General features: G+C 43.9%; 1 protein-coding gene across 2 annotated transcripts in view; it reads right to left on the bottom strand.

The window, feature by feature from the left end:
* The window catches only part of SUFU (SUFU negative regulator of hedgehog signaling), an 86,407-nt gene that overhangs the window by 29,575 nt on the left and 40,258 nt on the right, over positions 1-16,574 (bottom strand). The window contains exons 4-8 of one of the 2 annotated variants that reach the window (XM_082285781.1): positions 11,665-11,807; positions 9,258-9,343; positions 7,138-7,210; positions 2,393-2,549; positions 781-892 (exon numbers count right to left, since the gene is read on the bottom strand). In XM_082285781.1, coding sequence (XP_082141907.1) covers positions 781-892; positions 2,393-2,549; positions 7,138-7,210; positions 9,258-9,343; positions 11,665-11,807 — 571 coding nt within the window. The remainder of the gene's footprint in view (positions 1-780; positions 893-2,392; positions 2,550-7,137; positions 7,211-9,257; positions 9,344-11,664; positions 11,808-16,574) is intronic. The other variant, XM_082285782.1, reaches the window with a different exon arrangement.

Genomic DNA, 16,574 nt, shown 5'->3' with positions numbered 1-16,574 from the left:
CAAGATGAAAGAGTGCAGCAAAGATGCATGTCTTTCTGTATCATTCAGACGAAAACATTAAAATTGATGGGAAGACACTGAACTAGCACCTGAAGTCTAAGAGGGGAAGGGGAGAAACCCAGAAAGACAGAAGTGCAGATACTACAGATGGCTTGAAAGCACAGGTAATTTCCTATACATTCACTTAAGTCAAAAGTTACAAGAGGTATCTACAGGCCCACCTAGTCCCACTTAAATCACCTGTTAGACTACTGCTATTAGAGACCCAGGTGTTACTGGCATGTAATTACTGACAGAACCCACCTGTTTATGCAAGGCAAGATCAAAGTCACTTAAAAAGAAAAAAAATCAACATTTTAACCAAAAGGTTTGTAATTATGACCTTGAAAACAAAATACTCAGGAAAAATTATCAGCAGTCACCTATGCCACCTAGCTCTGGACACCACAGCACATTTCAGCAGAGTACTTTTTATAGAGATCAGTCCAGTCTGAATTAAAACACTGTAGAGCATGAACAGCAGGTTCTACAGAACAGTCAGAGCCACTCTGCATTACCAAGGTTTGTCCAAAACACCTCTGAAGAGCTGCCCTCCTGAGCACTAGTCCATTAATCCAACCTGAACAATTCTTCTCCCTCTATCTTTGCACTTTGCAAGTATTCACTGCCAGCTTCCTCTCCCCTTGCCAAGTCTTTCCCCACCCAGCTTTAGCTTTTTTTTCCACGCTGAGCTCTTTAACCTTCCTCTTCCACCATCTGAATGTGCAGGGTGAAACTCACGGTGCTCGGTCGAGGTTCAACCCATTCTGTCTTTGTGCATTGATTGGAGGTATGACAGGTTTGCTGTTAATCTCAAGCCCTCTCCGCAAAGTCTCCCTGATTTGCTCTGTATCTGCAAAGAGAATTTTTTTAACATGATTTAGAATCCCCAGAAACAACACAGACACAAGAAGATATCAGGTGTGTTTCATCTAAACTCTTCCCCTTCAGAAAGAAGTGGAAAAATGTTACAGGGTAACACTTTACTGCACTTCCTTAGAAGTTATTTCACTTTATAATGTCAGCATTCCCTTGTTTGGGCTTCATTGTTATGGCAGGCAAGGAGAGCTGAAATCTTTGGTACTGAGTCCTCCTGATGAAGAAATTCTGAGTAGTTTTGTAAATTTTCATAAATGAGGTGTTTGTTGGTTCTGTAACTCTCATAGAACCTCCTGACACTTCCAAGCCTTTGTACTGGAAATAATTTTTCCCATTAGGCATAACAGGAATTTGTTCCTTTAACAAATGAATGTATGAAGGCTTCCAAGTTTTTTTGCAATTGGCTTTGGAAATCTGTTGATTAATTTACAACAAGATTCACAAAGGAAGGGATTTTTATGCAGGGCAACCTTTAGCCTCAAGCTCATATCTGAAAATAAGCTGCAAATTATGCAGTTCAGATGCAGTCTTTATACTTCTGCCTTTTTCTGAAATGTCTACTGGCCAAATACTTTCAATAGGAAGCTTTCCTGCCTTTCTTAGAAGTTTCCTCATCTTTTTATGAGAAATGTGAGAATTAGGTAGAGAACAAAACCCACAAATTATTTCAAAATCTTTTGAAGGATATACAGATTTCATCATGTATACCTCTCTTGGGCTTTTCATTTCAGGGCTAAGGCAAAACACCATTTTTAGATCCAGTACAGTTAAAAATATTTGCAGAGAAGCCATAAGAAACACTGTATGCATTTAACTAATTTTTACCATGGATTTAAGAACAAGTAACATGCCATTCCCTTAGAAACCATTGTTAATTCCAGGAAATCTCAAGCCCTCAAATTTTATGTTGCTTCACCCATTTGAAAGGCAATATGCATTATTTCAAGCCTGTGTAATGACTATGACATCTGTACCCTGAGAAGGCATCTCACTGCGAAGGGGAACTCCATGGTTTTTTATTTCTTCTTTCCAGAGTTCCGTATTTGCATGAATTCCTTGAGTTCAGCTGCAGCAATGTGCAGCATCAGTCCAACTTGCCTCCCAAGAAGGGACAGTGTTAAAAAGGAAACACAGCCTGGGAAAATACAATTGCTTCACCTTGCACATGTTTACAGTCCTGGTTTCAGCAAGTGCTCAGTTTAACTTTGCGGATTCAAATTACAATTTGCCTAAAAACTGAAAGAAACATTTAGACAAAACAATGCCGAGATCTCTTTTCCTCCCTCCTGCCTTCCTCAAACAGGCCACACCAAAATCCATTTTGCTCCCCTGAGACACTCCGAGTCTCCCAATGGCTGTGGTGTTTGTCATGTGGTGTTTGTCATGAAGATGCTACATGACTCAGTGCATTGCCCAGACCCACCAGAACAGAAGCAGAAAGGCCATGACAGCAACTTGGCCCAGGACCTCTTACCTTTCCCGGAGAGCCGCCGAGGCTGGGTCCCAATGCAAATGCTCCTGCTGTCTTCATCATCCTCTGGTGGCCGGCTCAGGTCATCCCAGGCACATTTGGCACTCACTCCACTCAGGTTTGAGCCATCTGTCTCAATCCCTTTGTCGACTCTCTCCTGCTTGAAAAGATCCAAAACACCAAGACTTTTTTTGGGCGTAGCTTGAGCCTGAATTGGAACCCACCACGGTGCAGTCCAACCTTCAGCAGCTCCTCCAGATCCCCCTTTACGGACAATTTCTACTCTCTGGCCCCCATGCTTTGCTGTGTCAGCAAACAGCAACTGCACGTTGAGCCAAATCAGGGAGCCACTCTGAACTAAACAAACCTTTTACCACAGCAGGTTGGTCTGAAATCCCACCCTGTCCCCACTGCTTCACTACATGGCCCTGGCAGGCACAAAGCAGGGAGAGAGAAAGGTGGAAATCAATGGCCTGGAGTGTGCAGGGTTGCTTCTTTCAGTGTTAACGGATTTACACCAGCTTGAAGTATTTAAGACACAAAGCACAAGCTCGGCAGTCAATCAATGTCAATGATAACAATCCCCTGAATAACTAAAGCTCTCTTTCCAACCTTACTAAGGAGTCCCACAATGAAAACAGCTCATGGAGAGACTCATCACTCAGAAGAGTTCTTCATTTGCGAACAGCCCAGAGAATCCCCGCTTTCCAATATGCTGGGGTGTCCCATAAAGGACAAAAACGCAAGTTTGAACGTGCAAGGAGACACAAGTCTGTTCCCAATGTCAAAGCTTTTGCATAGCTTTCTCTATTGGCAAATAAACAAACTCCCTCCCTTGCAAGCTGGACTTTCCAAGCACGTAACCAGTGCTTGGGTCTCAGAAGGTGTCACACACCAATCATAAGCAGCTGGATGCTCTCAGACACTAAGCATTTTCTCAAGGACATGTGCATCTGTTGCCAGCAAGACTGGCCTAAGCCGCAGCAAAAACTTCCACAGGAAGTTCCACCTGCTTGGGCACGGGCATCAGTCTGAATTTCCACCTGTGACCCACAAGGGGGTAATGTTGAGCTGAACAAACTCGGGGCTGCACTACACCGAGGAAGGGCTCTTACTGCTGGCACCTCTTGCCTGGCACCAAACCAGTCGGGCTCGCTTCCCCCTTTTCTGAAGGGGTGTTGCCTCTGGTACTGCTCAGTGGCACCAGTAAGGTCTGCACCTCTCTGCATACATCTGGGTCACCTCAAAACGCAGGCAGTCCCAAGAAACTTCGAAGATTTGAGGAGAGAGCCGAGTGGTGTTATACACAACGGGAGAGGATCTCTGCACTTAACACATGTTAAATACCCTCTGGTTTAACATTGCTGCTGAAGACGAGAGATTGTGCGAACATTTTGATCTTTGCAAAATCTGTCCCCAAGAAACAGTTACCAGAATAAACCTACATTCATCCCTCCCCTTGCCCAGCTGTGCACGCTGCACCCTGGGAAGAGAATTGCCTGTTCTTGTGACCATTCAAGAGAGGATTTGAGCAGCTCAAAGATAAGCACAAGCATTCAGGGCGGGGTTGCACAGCGGTTTAAGTTGATGTAATTTGCAGTGACTGCAGTCCCACCCTCCTCCATACGCTCCTACCCCTTCCCTTGAGCCAACTCCTTTTTTTTTTAATCTGGATCACCTCCCAAAACCCACTCTTTGGCCCAAAAGTTGAGGCAGGAGTCTGTGGCTGAGGGCAGGACCAGAGCAGTCTTGACTTAGACTTAAGCATTCAAGAGACAGCCTTTCTTCTGTCTCTTTCTCTTTGTTAGGATCTTCCTCCAGCGTCAGGGGAAACTGGCTTCTTGAAAACATAATAGGAAAATCTGAGAAATAATAAATCTGCTGAGATTTTCTTTTGTTTTATCCTAAACATAAAATTAGTTGTGTCACCCAGAAATAGAAGCTGTGGAAAAAGAAATAAAAATACATCCGTTCCTACATAGGCAGACAATGCTCTAAGTGAGATTTAGCACGTGGCTCCTTTGGGAGCCCTCCATGGTGCTCTGTGAGGACCCAAATCAACTGGCATGGGGAGGTGTAACTTGTCAGCGAAGTTATTTTTTATCCCAGTCATTGGGGAAGCATGGGAGAGCCACCAAACCTGCTCTTGAGCAGGGAGAAGAGGCCAGAGGGCTCTGAGGCTCTGGTGGGACCTGCTCCCCCATCCCTGCAGCCAGGGCCCCACTCCCAGCCAGGCCCTGCGGACAGAGTGCACAGCCTTGGGGAGCGGGAAAGGACTCTCATCTGCAGCTCAGCTGGCTTGCAGAGCACTTCCTCAGGGGAAGAAGTGCTGCTTTGTTGGCATCCCTTGGAGATCAAGGGGAGCTGATGGAAACGAGCTGGCTTAAGGCAGCCTAATTTGCATGCCTGTTTCATAACGTTTACAAGTATTGATGTTAAAGGGGGAAAAGTCCAAAAAACGCCAACCAGTGTAGACTCATCACTCTGGCAATGCACAGTTCTACCCCACCTTTAGCCAGCAAGGATTTGCCTGGACTGAGGGGCTCTTTTTCTTCCCTTGAAAGGGCAGCATGAACAGGAGGTTGGAGGAACCCAGGGCAAAGGAGGTTCAGCTCTTTCCTTCTTTAAAGAAAGGATGTTTCTGTCCCATTTTCCTCTCAGCATGTGGGAGGGATGCTCTGAGGCTCTTATAAGTCATTGATCCCTTTTTAAACGAGCCAGAGCACTGCAGTGTGACCCGCAGAGCAGCAACCACAACTCAGGAAATTCAAATCAGCTTTATTCTCTTCTGAGATATCTGCTAAACAGAAGCAAAGCACTGAGAATCAGCACAGAGCTGGGGACCGACAGGGATTGTTTGACAGTGCTGCCAGGGAAATCTGAATGGCCTACAGGGAAGCCTGGCTGAACAGAGAACAACCAGCGTTGCCACAGCGTTAATTGCCGACATCCTGGGATGACATCTTAGTTGGGATCCATTCTCAGCAACTCCGAACAGAAAGTACAGCTGCTGCTGCCAGGGCTGGGTTTAGGCCTCAACCAATTCCCACAAGAGACAATGCAGCCTCCAAACAAGCTCTGCCTGCTTCCCAGGCAGACAACATGCTTGCTGGCTCCCAGGAAAGTTGTCCAGTTTCTCTGCCTGTTCCCTCCCTCCCCTCCACCTCTCTTCCACTGCTGCCTTTCTGGTTTCACACACCCTGTACCAACACCAAGTAAAGGACACTTTATCCTTTCCCCACTAATAAGAGCAAGAGGCACGTGACAGGGCTGAAGCCAGCCTGGCACAGCCTTGCTCTCTGTGCTCAGCAGAGGCTCTTTGTGGGACTCAGGGCGGGTTTTGCTCTATGAATCCCTGGGGGCTGCAGCAGCAGAGCAGGAGGAAGGTGCACACACACACCTGCCCATACACACTTCTGCAAGGGCAAGAGAGAACAGAAACAGGAATGTGTTCAATGTGAGGAAGTCCGGAAGGACCACAGACGTAGCAGCTTTCAGCAGCAGGACACACTGGTGAGGCAGAGGTACTCTTTTATTTGCCTTAACTTGCCTTGGCTGACTCAGATTCCAGTAAGCTGAGCTATTTTTCATTTACAGTAAATTGAAGAAAACCCTGTTATCATTAGGAATCACCAGTGTGCAGACAACAGAAACACCTCCAGGAGGGGAGAGGGCAAAGTTCTGGAAATCCTAAAAACTTTATGGGACTTTCAGTTGTATTAGCTCCCACACCGTAGAACATTTGTGGAACATTTTTTTGTGTTTCTCAGACTGGGGTTATTTTGGATGAACAAATCCTTAAAACCAGTAAAAGTAGAATTTGGTTTTGTTCTTAAGCTTTCAAAGTAAAAGATGCTGTGAGGCAACTGAGAGTAATCAGATGCAGACATGCAGACCATAAGCAAATGCTTGTACAAAACATGCACATTTGCACGTGCCCTACCAGGCTGAGCCTTAAGTTCTCTGTTAAAGGCAAATACTCAATGATTCACTGAAACACAGCCAGCACCACACTGGATTTGCTGGGGACCCATGTACTCCAGCACTGCTGAAGGGATTGCAGAACTGTCTCCCAAAGGCATGGATCAGAAGAAGTCCATAGTACAGTAACCTCTTCCATAGAGGTCTTATTCTTATCTTTAAATTTCAGAAATTAAATTGAACTCTGGAGAAGGTTTAGTATATCTTCCTACACAGATTACTAATAACTGCATGTGATACTTTTGGGTTCCCATCATTTCTCAGTCCACACTAACTACTTGGCCTCAAGTGACATCCTTGACAGGAATGAGCTACACCGTCACATTTGCTGTGAAAAAATAGTACTTAGTTGCTTTTGAGCTTTCTGCATGTTATATCTCCTTATGCTTGCATATAAAAGAAAGGAGGAATTCCCTGGTGTGCCATTTCTAAATCTTGTATTGTTCCATGTCTTTCATCCTTTTTTTTCCTCCTTTCTAAAACAGCCAGTCTAAATTTTACCAATTTGTCTCATATAGGAGATTCTGTTTTCCTGGTCTCCCTTCTCTATCTTTCTTCCTAGAGCTGCCATTCACCTGGGGCTGGACATGTACCCTCTTGAACCACCTCTAAGAGGGCAAAGAGTTTCTAAGACTTTTCCAGGATTATTACAAACATTAAGAAGATCCAAGCACCTTTACAGAAAATATTAGAACTATTGTATAACATGAAACCAATTTTCCTTGGCTACTACAAGAGACATGACATTTTATAAACTAAAGACATACTTGCAGATGTGGGTCAATCTCAAATATGGTCTCTCCTCTTCGCATGTCTGTTATCAACCAGGGGCCTCCAGCTCTACAAAGAAAGACAGGTAATGAACCAAACAAGCCCTTTAGTTAGAACTCCCCAGCAGGGTCCTCAGAGTGGACCTGTACTGTAAGAAAGCACAAGATAAGGGTTTAAAATAAGCCTAGAAACCCCTCTATGCTGTGTATACATTCCATAGCATGCATTTGCTCTTTATAATTTCCAAATAAATAAATAGTAAAAGCCCTCCATGACCTAGCAGTTAATCTGCTCAGTGTCTGGCACCACCCAGACATGCAGAGCAGTCAGGACTGACACAGGCTGTTATCCCCTGTGCAGGCCCCCTTGCTCACACAAGACTGAGATGGGTTTTAATCTTACAGGAAACAAACTGGGACTGAGAAGTCCAGTGTAGCCTGCGTCTAAGAAAGATGGGCAAGGCATAGAGTCAAGATTTATTCCTCTATTACATATCTAAGAACAGAGCAGGGTCCCAGTGGGACTGCACTTTTTGCCAAGATTGGCAGTCATGTTCAGTACCACAAAGAGCTTATTGCTCTGATAAATACTATCACAGCAGACATTTTGCTCAGTTGGTACTTAATGGCCAAGCACTCAGATGGTTCAGGGAAATCTTTGTTGTCATTAGCAATAAAAGTTGGAAGGCTCAAGGTGTTTCCCAACAAAGGTGATAGAAAACAGATTACTGTGAAGATGAAATACTCAGAGACTTCACTTTGGGTCACAGTGCAGCCAGACTGCAGAAGTCAGCCTTAGATGGTGCTTTTCATTTGAAGTAAAAACTGAAGTCTTTTGGAACTGCCATAAAAAAATCATTTTTTTCATGAGATACTTTGTTATTGCAGTCAAAAGCCCCCTCCTCTGGCCTAGTCTGTGTTAGTCTCCTGAAACACTTAAGAGTGGAAGCAAAAAAAGTTAATATTTTACAGGTTTTCAGATGCATGGATAGCCACTCTTTTTTTCACATCACTTTGGAAGCTGTGAATTATTAACTGCAGAGGTGTGACCTGCCACAGTTCCTCACTGGGATGCAAGAGACTTTTACCCTGATTCCACATCAATGGCTTAGTAGTTTGCAGCTTTGCCTTCAAATCATGAACATTTGGGTTTCCTTGGAAAGGTGCTTATACCACAGCACAAAAGCCAAAAACCAACACGAGAATAGACTGAGGAAAGAAGTGCTGTATCTGCACTGACTTAGAGGAACCAAGGGAGCTGCAGGCAGTGTTTATTGTCTCAGGGACCCAGAAACAGCTGGACAAATTCACTCTACTCCAGAGCATGTGCATGAACTATCTGCACTTGTGTCTAAAAGGGAAAAGTTCAAGTTAAAGAAGTCCAGCTCTTCCAAATAATCAATCAATTCAAAGCTATTGTGACACTAGAGAGTGTACTATTCTTCCCAGAAACAAATATTCAGAACTATTTTGCTTATAAAAGTAAGTCTTTTGAGTTACAATCACATGGCAATAACTTCCACTGAATTTAAAAATGTTTAAACAAAATACCTGCAAGCCAAAAAAGATTTAGCTGCACCCTGGCAGCAAAGAAAGCATCAACATATCAGTTAACATTTAAAACCCATCTCTTCCTCAACCCAACATCATCCTTGTTATTTCTCCCATGGCAAAACGATGAACTTCACTTTCACAAACGCTCCTCCTGCTGGCAAACTGGCCCACCAAGAGTGGGCTCAATTTGAGAGTGACTTTCTCACTTTCAGACAGCTTTGTAAGCCAGACCCTCTCTCCTTTCTTTCTTTGAACTAAACAGTGAGGTCACCAGTAACAGTTATCCCGGGAAGAGCCAATGAGAAAACCCTGCAGGCATGAGAGGAAGGAAATTAAACTTTCAAGACCTCATTCTCTTTCACCCTGAACATGTGGCCTTCCACATGCATTAATTTGCCATCTAAGTGTCTGTGCGTGAGAACAGATTTGCAGTGAATTCCCATCTCTTGCTACAGCACAGATTAAATAAGTTCCAACAGCAAGTTAAAGATTGTTAATAAAAATAAACAACTGAATTGTTCTCTATGGAAATGCTCTCCTATATGAGTTATATGACCACTTACACCGGGACAGTCCGAAGCAGTTCCAAGATCCCTTGACCATTCCACTGCTGAGCTGCATGCAGTTCCTCAGTGCAAACCCCAACAATCTGGAAAAAATAACACCAGAGATACTAAACTGGGTGGGAACCATGCAAGAACTATGGAGAAAATGTGCCACGTGGTACAGTGCAGATACAGAGAAGCACCATTTCTTTAATCTAACTAGATGAGCCAGGATAGAGGGAGCCTGGGACAACAGTGGGATCCTCCTGCAAGACCTTGTGCTCTCTCTCTCTCTCCACTTACAGTGTGAAGCACCCTGGTCAAGTAACATTTCATCTTGTACAGAGAGTGTGAATTTAACTATGAGGAGGGTCTGGTGGCAAATCAGGGTTTATACACTAGTCTACCCTGACTTTTCAATCAAGTCCACACAGACAGGACTGAGCAAGACAGGTTAGGGTCTGAGCACATACAAACACTGCTCTGTCAGCTGACTGCTAGGGGCAAATGCAATACTGCACAAGCAATCTCAACCAGGCAAGCGACTTGCTGCCACAAGGGATTGCTTTGGTGCTCATAAAATCCTTGACCAACTCAGCTTGCTGACTAGTTACATCTTACCCAGCACCATAAAGTAAAGCTGCTTACACACCACATAATCCACTTGTCAGTGCAGGCAACTGCAGACTTCTGCCTTCTTGTATAAGGCAGGATGTGTTTGCTTTTCAGGATAGGAGCTGCCGCACTGAACAATACCAGATGTCTCTCTAACAGCAGCTGAGATCAGCTGCTTCAAATGAAGGGGTGAAACACCCTTCAGCTGATAGTGGAAGGCAGTTTCTTCCTGCTGTGTCAACCACTGGCTTGTGCCTTCGAGCACAATGATTCACTCTAAGATGAAAAATAATTTTAGCCATGGCCTTCTATTTTCTTCCTCAATACTCTTAAGTCTTTTCCAACAGCACTGAAATTTTGGTCAAAATCTGTTCAACTGATGTTTTATCAGAAAAGAGGAAAACTGAAAACTAAGTTCTGAAGAGCAGCAAGCAGAAGTGAAGGATGTGCCTCTGCTGCAAGCACATATATGCACTGATAGACAACTGCGTGGAAAACCCTCATGTCAGCACGTACCCAGTTCTGCACACCCTACCTCTCCTGCCCCTTGCAGAGCTCACTTTCTCAGGACCCAGCCCTTGGAGGTGCACTTCATCCCCACCCATGTTCCAGGCTTCCTCCATCAACAGCCTGAATCATCCTTGCTTCAGGACACCCCTCCCTGGGCCTTCACTCACTAATTACATACAAACAGCAAGACTCTAAACAGGAAATTATTTTGTGTTCCTTCTTTGCTTTTTGTAATCATTTATCCTCATGGGTCAAAATAAATCCGTAACAACAAGCATCAAACAAGGCGAAAAACCAAGTCAGCTGTATGTGTTGTGGAAGATTAGAGGCCAAGGGCCTCAGGATGCAGCAAGTTGACTGTTCTTTGATTCAGGACAGCTGGGCACTAAGGAAGAGATGAGGACTAATGCAGTACTAGCTGGAGAGTCAGCCAGGAATTACCCTGCTTAGCTTGGCTCTTTGTCTCTCCTTCCATGTCCCACAACTCACCTTGCACTAATTAATTCCACACCCACCTCGTTTTTGTTGATAAAACACAGACATTTAGGCACCTCAGAGAAGTCTCTGCCCTTGCACAGCAGTTGCCTTGTGCAGGTTTGTGGTAACAGAACTTCCTTTTACATGTTACAACTACAGTCAAAGACAAACAAGAGCAACTAGAAGCTTAAATTGCAAAATACAGACACTTGCATTTTCCCACAGGATGGAAGATTTTCCACGGAGCATGGAGAAATCAGCAGCTGGCATAAACTATGCCAGCTCTTCCACTAAGGTTATTAGCCAAATATGCAATTTTAAAATATCCAAAGCAGCCCATATCTAAGAGGCATCGCTGAGAAGGACTTTGGGAAAGCAAGCAAACCTGTTTGGCCACAGAAGCTCCCCACATTGAAGAACAGAGTTAAATCACAAGGGATATTTTTAATGTTTCTTTTGCAAAGCAAACCCAAACCTTTCCTAAACAGTAGATCAATACAGGAAAACTCAGCCTCTAAATGATCTTTTTGTGAGTGCTGCAAGCTACATTTCTGCCATTAAGAACTGCTAAAACAGCTCCAAGTCCTGCTCCAAACTCTTCTCTTCCTGGCATTCAAACCAGTGGATCACTTACTGATATTACCATAGAATTAATTTTAATTTGTCTTTACATTAACTTTTAAAAGTGTTTCTCTCAACGTTTTTTCCTATGCTCATGTTTGAAATTGAAGACAGGATAATCTGAGTTACGCAGCTAAATGCAATGTTAGCTGCACTCCATGCCCAGGAGGTGGCAGTCGGACCCACTGTGGCTGGGCCGTACCTGTAGGAAAGTAACGACCCCAAAAGGAGTCTGCACCGGCTGCATCTGGGGGTCTTCTGTCAGTAACATGTGCTGGATTCGAGATTCACTGTTGTCCAAAGGGCTGTGCCACGACACATGGTCACCGCTGCAAAAGGTGTTTTCTGCAAGGACAAGAAGCAAGAAATATTTAGTCTGTGAAGTCTGCTAGAACATTCCTTCTGTTGGCAGCTGCTCCTGACTGCTGCCAGGCAAGGACCTCCAGCCTGGACCGGGACAGTCACTGGTCACTGTTCACAGTGACTGCCCCTGGCCAGCTCTGCTGAGCCTCTGAGCCACCTGAAGCAGGAATGGAGTCTCACTCAGTCATCTGAATTCAAGCACTGATTTCAAAATTGCCCTCTCTTGAGTCCTGTGGCAAAAACCACTATCCTACTTTGATACTAAGCCCAAAACAGGAATACCAACAAATAAAATTAGCCTGTTTCTCATTTACTATTAGTCTCCTTTTGTGGGAGGGCACAGAAAGTCAGTAGGCCATACTGAGTGCCCATTGCCACAGCAATTCACACACTAATTTGCCAAAGAGAAAATACCCTGAAATTTGAATTAAACATGAATACTACCCTGCTTTATCAAATAAAAATTCTGCTGCCCAACTTGTGATAGTGTAAGTCAAAATCACTGTCTCTCCCAGTTGTCTGGGCGGATCTGGTGAAGAATTATAATTAATATGTTTCTTCTTTCCCAAACAATGAGAAAGCCAGTAGGCTATAAATTTCATTCTATGTCAGAATAGACTGCATCAAAACAAGGCAGGCATTCCTTTCTTTTCCTCCCCTCCTACTTAGAAAGACAAAACCCCCAGATAATCCCATGTTCCACAGCTAGTGCATGCCAGAAGGCACACCAGAACCCATCTGTCTGATGCTCCCCCATCGCAGGAAAGGCTAATGCTTGCTTTCTGAGCAAACTAGAAGTAAAACAACCAGCCATGACCATGTTCACAGCAATTAAAGCACGCTCCATTTGCATGCAGTTCCTGGAGCATGTGTGGTAATGCTGCCTGGCTGACCGCCTTTATCTTAGGTCCTGTGCTTGTCCAAGCAGAGCTTTACTGCACATACAAATAAACAACCTGGAATCCACATTCTGCCCTCTGAGATAGGTGTAGTGCCCCAGGGATGAACTGAGGACTGCCTGCCTGCTTCCAAAGTCAGTCATGGGCCCAGCATCCCTCTCCTTGACCAAGCTCATCCATGAAGGCAGTCTGGGCTACTGTCCTCACTGTGGTCTCTCCCAAGGCCACACTTAGAACACAGCAGGAAAGGAGGCCTTGCCCACTGGAGGAGGACTAGGAATTCCACTGCAGACTGAAAAACGTTAGTGGTTACTTGAGTTGCTGTCTGTCGAGACTGGAGTATCCCCCATGCTACAGGAGCAGGATCCAATTCAGAGAGGTGGTCCTGGATATCTTCACCTAACCTTCCCATGTCACCTTCCAAACACACCGTAACAGGACACCTCTTAAATATCTACAGGGCTAAGAGATGAACGTGGCAGCTTCTGCAACAGCAAGAGGAAAACTTTTTCAATTGCTAGTAATTACAGCTTATTCCCAGTCACATTATACAACAACACTGAGGAATTGGGTGCTTGCACACCCGATTGCAACCACTGTACATCAGGACCACCATGATAGCGAGCACGGACTCATGCAAGGGCAGCAAGGGCAGGACGCTTCGAGGGAGCCCTCAGCAGCAGGCAGGTAAACTAATGAGAGTTCCCTCAGAGTCGCTGTGGTTAAAAATACTTGCAGTCCTCCCCTGCTGGCCCGCTCCTGGTGTGATGTTGGGCAACTCGGAGCGTCTCCACTGGGTGTCCCCATTGGTGTGGGTTTGAACATTTATTATACGTTTTTTCAGATGAATTTCCTGGACAGCTCATTTGATTAAGAATTAAAATAAACTCTAAATACCATAAGGAACTTAGCCTGAAAAACGAGGCATGTAACAGAAGTGCTGTGATAAGTAAGGGAATGTTTTCCTTAGTTAAAATTAGGAAAGAAAGAAAACATAGTGAATGCAAGTTGCTTCAAAGAGTTTATCATTATGTACACTAAATTACACGCTTCCAGCTCTGTGACTGAAAGGACTAGTTCAGATATTACTTTACTTTCAGAGTTGAGGAAATATAAGCAGACAAATGAAAAATTATTTGCTTTTTTAGTATCAAAATGTGGTTAAAGAAACGGCACTTAGAATGTTGGTAGGGATATCTTGTGATATTTTCCAAGTTAGACAAAATGTGGCTGATTAATTTTTTAAAAATGATAAAAGCCTCTCAGTCACAGTTTTCAGGAATGAAACAAAGCCACAAAGAGCTTATTCTTGGGCCCTGTCTTTATACCACAACATTTTGCCCATCAAATGCTCACACAATTCTATGCTGATCGATCGCTGCGTTTCACTGTTGGTGCTGCTTCTCCTGGGAAAGCCCGTCCCGTTTAGAGCAGGTTTTCAAATGCAAATGTCTCTGCTGGAAACCCACCTGTTTACGTCCATGTGAACACTGAACACTTACAAAATCTCCCTCACCCTTGCATACACACGAACACTACAAAATTCACACTGACTACTCAATTAAATCACACAAAAAAATTTCTGCAAATAACACGAAGCCAAATTAAAACCTGTGGGAGTTCAAGAAATTTGCAATTACACCCTGAAACCCAGCTTTCCACTTGCTGCATTGTCACCCATGTGGGATAGAAGACTAGCTCTTGTACAGAGACCATTGCAGCACTGAGAACAGCCTGAATTACATGACTTGTAGCCACAGAAACTAAGAAATTACCGAAACAAAGGACTAGATAACCACTTTCTATTGCCTTATGCTGCAAAGAGGGAGAGTATCCTCCCTTCCCACCTTTCACACTCATGTTTGCAAAACAGGACAGGGACGAGAACACCACAACTGGATAAGCCTCGTTTCCTTAGGTGACCACAGCAAAACCAAGAGACATCAGAAAAAGTTCCAGGACATGAACAGGGAATTGTCAAATCCATAGGACAGGTGGCAAAGCACAGAAATGTTCTAGCCACCAACAGGAGAAATGAAAAGCAAATATGTTAAAAAGTTAAATCCAAATTATTTTAGCCTATGGATAAATCAGCAAATCCTCAAGAATACACTAAGGCTCTGATACTGCACACAAGCTGACTGCTGCTGAATACTTCTGCCTCGTGGTAAACCTGAGGTGATTACATGTTCCCTCCATGACAGGATGAGCTAAGGTACCCAATGTGCCCCAGGATGAATTCATACCCTTCAACAGTTACCATGGGAACATGGGATATGTTGTAAATACCTTGCTCAGGGTATCCTCTGGGACTCTTGCACCCTTCCTGCTTGGAAGGGGCACCAACTAACAAGCCTTAAACTTAACACAGCAAGATAACTCATACTCACAATTTTGAAACTGGTTCTTTACCTGCAAGTTTGTGTTTTAACAAAAAACACTGACTTTTCTTTCTTTCTGTTGGGGAATGCTGATTCCATGAAATCCAACTGCTTCATAGGGAGGTATTGATTTCATAAGAACTCAACAAGGAAATCATTAAAATATTTCAATTCAAACTTAGTATTTTAGTTCATAATTTATAATAGCAAATCTGAAGCCTCTCTCTAGCTTTACAAAAATGAAAAGTCTCTAAATCTGCCATAGACCAGCTTTTGTACTATTCTATTATGCAAAAGCAGCAGTTATACCAGACCACTCTGTTAAGCCACCCATATTTTGAAGTCTTTAAAATGTCATTATCAATTTTCTTTTACAGCTCACATAAAGCAGGTGAGGCTCCTTCATGCAGCAACAGTCATAATTCAGCTGCACAATCTCTCCTAACTTTACTATCCAACTGCTCTATAATAAGAACTGGGGAAATAACTCAGAGGGAACCATTCCACTGTAGACTAGTAAATTTTCTTTGTCTAACTTTGCTCATGTATTTTCTTGGAGTGCATTCTCCTTCCCTCCTTTAATTTGACTAAATACAGCTGATGCCTAAAGAAATAAAACCAAGTAATATTCTTGGCCTCAGGATGTTTTATAAACAGTATAATGCATGCAATCTACGCTCAAGTGGTGTTACCTAGCTCTAGAGAGAAACACAGATTACTTCCCACTGTATTTTCAATTTCTTTTTTAAACCTGCCAGCTTTCCATATATGGGATCCTGCTAGGAGTCTTTACTCCCTTAATTGCCACAGAGAATAAATTGAAGAGGACAGCAAACTTAGAGGAGTACTAGGAGCTGAGAGAGAGCTCCATCCTAAAGGCAGCCCCAGGCTGAAAGTGAGTCAGGGAACATCTCCAGTGATGGCTGCCCTGCACCCAGGCAAACACTCTTTGGGCATCTGGGAGTTGAATATCTTCTCTCGAATGTGCATTGGCAACTTAAGGAGGAAAACAAAGAGCTGATGCTGTTCCACCAGTAAGGAGACAGCAAGGCAACTTGAAGCCTTTCTCCTGTCCATGCACGGCTTGGCACACAGTCCCCAGCCTGTCTGCCTCCACGGCAGTTCAAACTGCACCACCCTGGTTCATCCAGAGGCCAGAAACTTGCCCCTTCTGACATGGTTATGCCATGTAATTCTTGAGATAAATTTTAAAATTAGAAGAACAGATTTGCAGCCTGACCATTCCTCTGTACTTCTTCTAAGACACCTCCTCCTTCCAAATGCCAGCTAAAATCAGCAACAGAGGGGTTAAACTGTGCTGAGTAATCAGTCAGATAAATCCACCTGGACAGTGTGTTACAGGTTAGAAGCTCATACTGCATAGAGTGGGGGAAGCCCTAAGTACACTAACTACTACACGTGCTTGGTTTTGGGAAACAGCCGCTCTAGACTCATATCCTTCAAGAGCA

This window comes from Coloeus monedula (genome assembly GCF_965178545.1).
Source record: "Coloeus monedula genome assembly, chromosome: 8".
Taxonomy (NCBI): Eukaryota; Metazoa; Chordata; class Aves; order Passeriformes; family Corvidae; genus Coloeus; species Coloeus monedula.
This window is presented reverse-complemented; position numbering and strand designations above follow the sequence as displayed.